Source organism: Pantherophis guttatus, chromosome 2 (genome assembly GCF_059756535.1).
Source record: "Pantherophis guttatus breed Tessera chromosome 2, ASM5975653v1, whole genome shotgun sequence".
Classification (NCBI taxonomy): domain Eukaryota; kingdom Metazoa; phylum Chordata; class Lepidosauria; order Squamata; family Colubridae; genus Pantherophis; species Pantherophis guttatus.
Window position 1 is genome coordinate 146,447,199 of NC_142064.1, and position 8,637 is coordinate 146,455,835.

At 43.2% G+C, this 8,637-nt stretch overlaps 1 protein-coding gene across 1 annotated transcript in view; it reads right to left on the reverse strand.

Moving 5' to 3' along the window:
* The window catches only part of GDF11 (growth differentiation factor 11), a 34,463-nt gene extending 26,041 nt beyond the window's left edge, over positions 1-8,422 (reverse strand). The window contains exon 1 of the mRNA XM_034412572.2: positions 7,599-8,422. Within this exon, the coding sequence (XP_034268463.2) occupies positions 7,599-7,989 (391 nt within the window). The 5' untranslated portion in view covers positions 7,990-8,422. The remainder of the gene's footprint in view (positions 1-7,598) is intronic.
* Between the last annotated feature and the right edge of the window lie 215 nt (positions 8,423-8,637).

Here is an 8,637-nt window from a genome sequence, read left to right on the forward strand (position 1 = left end):
AGCAATCCAAATCTATTAATGCTAGAGAAAGAAATTTCTCAATGAGCTGTAGAATTGGCCAGGAGGGAAGTCCTTTTCCCTATTGCGATTCCTCACACTTGTGCCCCCCACACCTTTTCACCCCACACCCCTTCCTTCCGCTCGGCCTTCACACACTCCAGACCATACGCTGTCGCTCCTCCTTACGTGGCTGCTTGCTAAACTGAGCCTTTGGAATCATCGGTTCTTCCGAAGGACATAACATTAGAAGAGAAGTCTAAGCTTATGATTATGAAATGGATGCGATTCACACAATGTGGTAAGTATTCCTGGTATACATTTTCTGTCTTTCCAGTCTCATACTGTAGGTACATTTGAGGGCAGAAGCAGAGGCACTATAAGCCTGCAAAATACTATTGTTCAAATTCTATTCTGTTACAAGCTGTTTGTTTGTTTGTTTGTTTGTTTGTTTATTAAATTTATTGACTGCCCATCTTACCACAAGATAACAAATAGTTTTATTTCTAAAGTACAGATATTCATCTCTTTCAAAATGATGTATTGGGGCAGTGGAAGAATGGCCTTTGCTCATCTTTTATCTTAAACTTCAGATTCTTGGATCCTCTAATTTTAAACTCCCATCCCATGGCTACCATCTGTAAGATCAGAATAGAGGTTTCTTCTCATCAAATGATTCCATCTACATTAAATAACTTATTTCTAAACCACTGTACATTTTGTTTGGGAGTCTTCTGGAGCTGCTTTACTGTGAATGGTCATTTTTTTTCTCCTTCTACAGAGCCAGATTTTTTTTTAGCCATGCCAAGTGCTGACTTGATTTCAAGTCCAGCAGTTCAGTGTGAATCACCCCTCCTGAGGACTTTTAATGGCTTTCAGTTCTTTGATTTCCTTAACTTCCTCAGCAGTATTCTGGAGGAAGTTTGACATAACAGCCAAGTCCAATGTGGATAACTGATCCGCTATTTTAGATTTATTTGATCAGTATTAGGTATTCTCTCTCTCTCTCTCTCTCTCTCTCTCTCTCTCTCTCTCTCTCTCTCTCTTTCTTTCTTTCTTTCTTTCTTTCTTTCTCTCTCTCTCTCGATCTCTCTCTCTCTGCTCTCAGGATTAATAAGTAACATTTTGGGAGAAACTGAAGGTTCAAAGGACTCCAAATTGAGGGTTCAATGAAATGAGCATATCTTTTGGTTCGCAGCTTACTTCACCCTACTTTTACTGCTCTGCCTCTGATTAGAACTATTGCTTATTAGATCTGGCTTTGTTTTCTGTAGAGATTGAAGATCACAATAGGAAACCCAGAAGAAAGAAGATTCACATTTCATTCTGGAAAAAAAAACCTAACTGCTCAGAAGTCCTTCTGAGCCCCTGCTGTGTTTCTTGTCATGAAAAAACCATTACAAATGAAGCAGGAAAAGATTATCTCTCTCTAGAGTTGGGTAACTGAGGCATTTATTCAATTTACTAGTACTGAAAAACAAACTCAATTACTTTGAGCCCCAGTTAACAAGTGAGTGATAACTGAAGACTTTGAGTGACATCCAATTTGATGATGCTAACCAGTCCTGAGCATTTGCCTCAGTATACAGATAGTCAATTGCAGAGTTTTTGAAGGGTGGCACTGTGCCTCCTATGCCACCTGTGCAGGACGCTTTTGTGCCCATTTCCAGGGCAGTATTTACCTTAGTCATGCAATAGAAGAATGCATTGAAAGAAATTTGTCTGACACTAAAAGGAATCTGATAGATTCATTGGCATGAAGTATGAACTAAAAGAGTGTAATATGATGATACTAGTATATATATGGGGAGCATTTAGAAATATATATAAAAAAGATGTTCCAAAACATTTTCAGCATATGTCTTCTAATTTTCTCAATGATATAGCCTAATAATTCCCAATTTCATAGTATGATTTTTGTTGCTGGAATTAATGAATCATGATCTCTAAAGACCAATATAAATAAATATGAAACGTAAGCTTAAATGCAGTTTAGATTTCAAACATTTCATTGACTGTACTAATATTTGGGGAATTTGACTTGAGCAGAAACACATGGTGTTGTTAATAAAAATCTAGCAATTTTTATAATAATTATCTACAGTTAATTATCTACAGTTCCTTGGAGAATAAAGATGGGATGTGTTGTCCCTTTTAAACAACTGGTGTTCCAAAAAAAAGGCACTGACAGGCTAGATAGATTAGATTAGATTAGATTAGATTAGATTAGATGCATTCTTTTCTCAGCAAGAGTTATTTAACATCACCTAATCCTGAAAAAACAAAGTTAGCAGTAATGGTGCTGAAGTGGTGTCAAGTCATATAAGAATTAATATTTTCATGTAAAGAAAAGTAATAAAATATAATACTTTCTATAATTTACTTTATGTAAATTTTAGAATGAGCCAGTGTGGTAATATTTAAACCTATGATGAGGTTAACGTGACTTTTTTTCAACTAAGAATAAGAGATTTGACAAAGTATAAAACATCCAACTGCCTAAAGACTGGATTAGATTTATTTCCTTCAGGATAGACAATACTGCAGAAAAGTTCTTCACCCAAAATAATCAAAAACCTCCACATAAAAGAATTTTATTGTAAACTGCATTGTGGACTTTTTTAAAGTAAGTGATGTAAAACTATTTTAAAGAAAAAAGGAGGAGGCAGGAAGTATTTTTTTTTCTCCCAAGCTCATTATATCTCTGCAATAAGATGGGGTCTTGAAGCAGTATGCAGGCATTTTCTCTCTTTGATAAGATAGTAATTATATTCCTTAATACAGATACCATTTCTGTCCAGCCAGGCTGTTCCAAAAAATAAATTATATTCATTTATAATAGTAACAGTTAAACAGGCTGCCATTCCAATGATATATACTCAAATCCTCATTCAGTTTTGAATTTTAAAACACCATTAAAATACTTAGATGGAGTCTCAACACAGAAGTAATAATTATGGAGATTGCAAGATTCACTCACATTTTCAACTCAATTTACTTTCAGTACAATGCAATCGTGTATGCTTTGGTCACTGCTTTAATTTCAAACAGTAAAAAAGACAATTCCCTCAATCAGTAATGAAGAACTTATAACTCTAAATTTTGCTGAAAAAATACTTCAGGAATACCAGCCAACCAGAGCCCATAGTGAAATATGCTTAAAGATACAGTTCCGCAACATTAGAGGGTTGTGACATGTATTCTTCATACAAGATGAATATGGATAAAGCGTTTTTCAGATATTCCCTTATGTTTGACAGTACCCTTCATCTATCTAACCATTCCTGCTCAGAGTTTATCAATAGATTGGTTTTTTTGCAAATGACCTAAACACCTGTTTCCTAGTGATTTCATTAATAATATATTAGCCTGAATATCTGACTCATCATATGATACTAATGACTCTAATTCTCTAATTCCGATCAGTTTTTAAAACATAGTTCTCCCAGTTTTCTAACCTTTATAATATTAAGCTAATTCTTAAGGTGCATTTATTTGCTGTGATATATCAAATGATACTTTAAAAATCTATTATTGCTCTAGAAATCAGATCAAGAGTATATTCATCAATATACAGATCAAAACAACAGTTGGAAGGGACCTTGGAAATCTTCTACTCCAAGAAGGTCTTCCTAGCTCAAGCAGGAAATGCTATACCATATCAGATAAGTGGTTGCCCAATCTTCTTAAAAACCTCCAGTGATGAAGGACCCACAAATTCTGGAGGCAAGTTGTTCTACTGATTAATTGTTCTAACTTTCAAGAAATTCCTCCTTAGTTCTAGGTTGCTCCTCTCCTTGCTTAGTTTCCATCCATTGCTTCTTGTCCTGCCTTCAGGTGCTTTTGGAGAATAGGTTGACCCCCCCACCCTTTCTTTGTGGCAGCCCCTTAAAATACATCTCATCTCATTGCAATTACAGAACAACTTCAATGCCCCTTATTCTCAACCTAACTAGCCTTGAGATAGATTTAAGTTATATCCTGCTGTAAATTATAATGAAAGAGGCAGTTCTATGTAGTGGTTAAGGCTAGAAACTGTGAGACCATGTTTTAATCCCACCATAGGCCCAAAGGTCAACCAGTTGCACCATAGACCCAAAGCCAACTGGCTGACCTTTGAGCCAATCCCTTTCTCAGCCCTAGGAAGCAGGCAAAGGCAAACCACTTCCAAAAAACCTTGCCAAGAGAACAGCAGGGATTAGTCCAGGCAGTTGCCTGGACTCAACCCTGACTCAAAGGCACAAAAAAAAAAGTTAATGGAGGGATGGGAAGCTTCTATCCTTCAGGTACTGCTGAGTTATAATTGCTTGGATCCCGCAACATTAGATTTTCTGGCTACGGCAGCAGCATTTGAAAAGTCACGATTTCCTATCCTATAGGAAAAGGCAGTGCCTATAGACAGACAGTGAATGTAAAGAAATTTTGTATCCTATGATTTGCTCTAATGTCCAAAATTGATTGTTTGTCTATGACGTATTGGCTCCGAAAAGCTTATATAAGTTATCTTACACTAGTATGAATGGCAAAATGGTATAACAAGCACTTTTAAGGGTGCTGCTTTTGCAATCTGAGGCACCAATAAGCCTAACACATATGGCTCATATGGAAGAGGGTCTATTACACGGGTATCAAACTCGGGGCGTCATGTTGCCATTACGTGATGTTTCGTGACATTTTTCCCCTTTGTGGAGCTGGGGTGGGTGTGGGCTATACGTGACACATCCAGCCCGCGGGCCACCAGTTTGACACCCCTGGCCTATGCTGTTTTCAGCATGTTAAATAAATGGCTCTCATCTCCACTTAATTTTATAATATGGGTACATATCACTCTTGTTCAAGCATACGGCTGCTATCCAGCATTCTTTAACTGAGTACTGTACCAACTGTACAGTACTCTGAATTTTGTAAAACTAATTGAAGTGCTATAGAAAACTGCATGAAAAGTTATTCTGAATTGTCTCCCCAGCTTGAAAACCAGTTCCTCTTTGGTGGCAGTATCTGCATTCCCCTGAGGGCAAAGCTTCCCTAAAAGTTGGAGCTACAGAGGTCTGTAGCTGAAGGGAGCACACTTAAAAGTGACTAGGAAATGAAGGTGAATGTGTGAATGACACCTAATTATTCATGGAGGAAAGTTTGCTTGATTTGTAGGCATCAGATGTGTGTATATGAGCCTAGCCCTAGAGAGATTTGCTTGCACAATAGAGTTTCAGTGACTCTTGTCTCATGTTTGAATATAAGGATTATGTACCACAGAGATTATTCCCTGAAGTCAAAGCAAGCAAAGAAAGCAGAAAAGCTGCAGATTCATAATGCAGAGCTGTAATTAGTCAGCATTTGCTCTTCATTTCAGGCTTCAGTACACCTTTTCCCCCTGAAGGATACTGCGAGATTTCACTTGTTTAAAAAGAATGCTCTGGCTATATTGCACGAAGCATAAACTGGCACATACGCCATATTAACAAACATTATGTGTTTTGTTAGATATTGGCTTAGTGTGTTGCAGGAACCAGATTGTCTGGCTTACCGTGTTTGACAACTCAATCCCTGTGAAAATTGTATACAAATAAAGCACACATTGTTCTCTGTTTGTAATAGCCAGCCAAATATATAATTCAAAATATTTATCCCCAAATATGAAGTTATTATTTACTACTGGCTGAGCACGCAGGGTTGTGTTAGGCTGCTGTCATTGAACTAGAAGATTAAAAGGGCCTCTATGCTGGAATTGCAGTATCCACTAAGCAAGCTAAAGTCTTGAGGGAGGGGTCATTTTGATATTTATCATGGGGAGGAGAGTGTGTGTGTGTGCATGTGTATACGCATCCTCCACCCCAGGATAAATCTCAAAATGACCCCTCCCCCAAGACTTATATCTTGTCCATCAGGCAGCAAGAAAAGTGCCCCTACAGTCCCCTATCAATTGTGCAACTGTCACAGAAATTAGCAGATCACTTTGTCTTCTTTCCACTCCCACTACCTGCCATTTATATGAAGTTGTCCTTTATGCTTTACAGAGAGGAGAACTTTCAAAGAAGCAACAGTAACAGCAGCAGCCCTGTTAGAGGAGCCTGAAACTAACAGGTATCTGTCAATGCCGGTTCCAACTGCTGCAACTCCTGAAAATATACCTCAGTAACTTCAGGGTCTCCAATATTGCATAAGGGCTTCCACACTCAGTCCACTCGCAAGCAAACCAGCCAAGGGAAGGGTGGCAAGAAAGAAAGATTGCATCGCACATAGGCCTGTCATTCCCCAGCCATTCTTCCTTGCTTGTTTTCTCAAAGCTCTAGGAAGCATTTACTTTTAATTGTTTTTTTCCCCCTTCATAAATGGAAAAAATGCCATTCAGTGTGAAGTTATAATAAACGGGAGAAGTACAAAGGGCCTTGGATTTTGGCAGACCTGGAAAGAGAACAAGGAGGGAGCCTGATGAGGGAGGCAGCTGGATATTGCAAACGCTCTGCTGGCTGGGCAAACTTCTGAGTGTTTGCAGCTGGCGAAAGGAACTCACAAAAGGGATTATGCCTTAACTTGGCAGGGGGAGAGAAAGGAGCCACCCTCTCCAGCGGGGAGAAATGCTGTTTCCCCTTTCTGTTTGCAAGAGAGCATGACTGGCAGAGGCCTTTCAGAATCATGACACCTTTCGGCAACTGTGCTCTGGAGCAGAACCTCTCCATGACCTTTCTTAGGTTTATTTGGTTTGGGCAAGAAGTACTTTTCACACAACACTAATCTACGCAAGGACCCCACCTCCCTTCCCCTTCACTCTACCTCCACAGACACACACTCTAAGCTCCAAACCCACAGAACAGTGCAGCCACAGAGCTCTCAAAAGGGATGAGTTTGCACAATACGTTCCTGTTGCCAAAACTGGACGCAGCCACTTTCTGCATTAAAGCAGAGCTTTTCTCTTTCAAGTGCATCTGCTGGGCGAAGAACTTTGCACAACTTAGGGGAAAGCATTAGGTTTCTGCAGTCAATTGGGGAAAAGTCTCTTCTCTTCTTTTCTTTTCTTTTTTCTTCTCTCCCCCCCCCCCTTCCCCAAACACAGAAAGTCAGGAGGAACATTTTGAGGAACAGAGGCCTTTCATTCAACTCAACCTTTCCGATCTGACCCCTCCTGGCATTTGCTCTCTAGCGCGCAGAGGGGGCGGAGGTGGGTTAAGCATTAAACTAACCTGACAGTGAAATCAGTCCTTAAAAGATACTCAAAGAAACCGGGCCCAGGCGGAGATGGAGAGGACTTAGTGCGGATGCCTTCTTCACACCTGGTCGGCTCTCTCGCTCTCTCCCCCACCACCCGGCAAAAACCCAGCCATCTGCAGCAAAGAAGCCCACCCATTCCCTTTGATTTGGAGGTCCCTGGCGACGCCAGCGCTGCTGCTGCTGCTGCTGTGGCTGCTGCTGCTGCTGCTCTGGGAGCGGTTTCTGCCGAGCTGCAATAAACAATAAACCCCAAGACTCGCAGAGGCGAAGCGGCTGGCTGGCTGGCCGGCTGGGCTCTCCTCCTCCCTCCCCCAAGCCCGCGGCCGCGAAAGTTGCGCTTGGCCGCTGCAGGCAGCCCGGCTCCTGCCTCCTTTAACAAAGAAGCCCCGGCTTACTTTCTTGAGCCATGCTGATGACAGTCTCGGTGGTGGCGTGGTACTCGTCCTCCTCCAGGTAGTCGTCGTGCTGGAAGGAGTCCCCCTGGAAGTCGTGCAAGTCCAGGATCTGCTGCAGCGGCGGGGCTTTGGGCAGCAGCTGGTTCACCACCTCGCGGGTGATGTTGGGCGCCTCTTTGAGCCTCAGCTTGCTGAGGATCTGCGACTTGATGCTCTCCAGCCTCATCTCTTTGCTGTGCTTGCGCCAAAGACACACCGGGCAGCTCAGGTCCTCGGCTTCTGTCACCAGGGGGACGCCCTCCGTGGGCGCCTTCTCGCCGGGCTCGCCCGCGCAGAACTCCAGGGACAGGACCAGGAAGCCCCAGAAGACGGTCGACTTGGGCACCGGCATGTCTGGCGCTTCTCCGCTCGCTCCCTAGCCAAGCAAGCCCCGCTCCTTTCTCTCGCGGAGCACAATCGCTCTGGCTCGGCCTCGGGATGATGGGCTGCAGCTGCTGGGTGCTTGGGGGGTGGTGCCGCCGCCGCCGCCGCCGCCGCTAAGTTCTTTGGGGTTGGAGATGGGGGGGCGACTTGCTGGTTGGGGGAAGGAGAGGAGGGGGGGAAAGAAAGAAGGACTCTCCTTTTATATCCCAACTGAACTGTGTCGTAAAAAGCCTTGATTGGCTGCGGAGGCAACAAAAGAGCTCTCGGCAAAAGGGCTGTCAGCGGCAGGGGAAAGCGAGCGGACTTCTCCGCGCTCTCCTCGGGTCAGGGCGAAGCATTCCGACCGCGCTCGCCTCTCCCGGGTGTCAAACCTTTTAAAGGCTGGCAGCGCTCTTTGAAGCGGGGAGGGGAGGGGGCGCCCAGATGGGGAGGGAGGGGGGAGGGAGGGAGCGTGCGGAGGAGGCATCTGACAGCCCCTTAAAGAAACAAAGTCCCCTTTTTCCTTTCCCCCGCGCTCTACCTTCCCGCGGCAGGCAGAGCGGATGGTGGCTTTCGGCCCCGGGCCCAGAGGGGAGGAGGCGCTCGTAACAATACGCGGGGAGGGACGGCTCGGGCA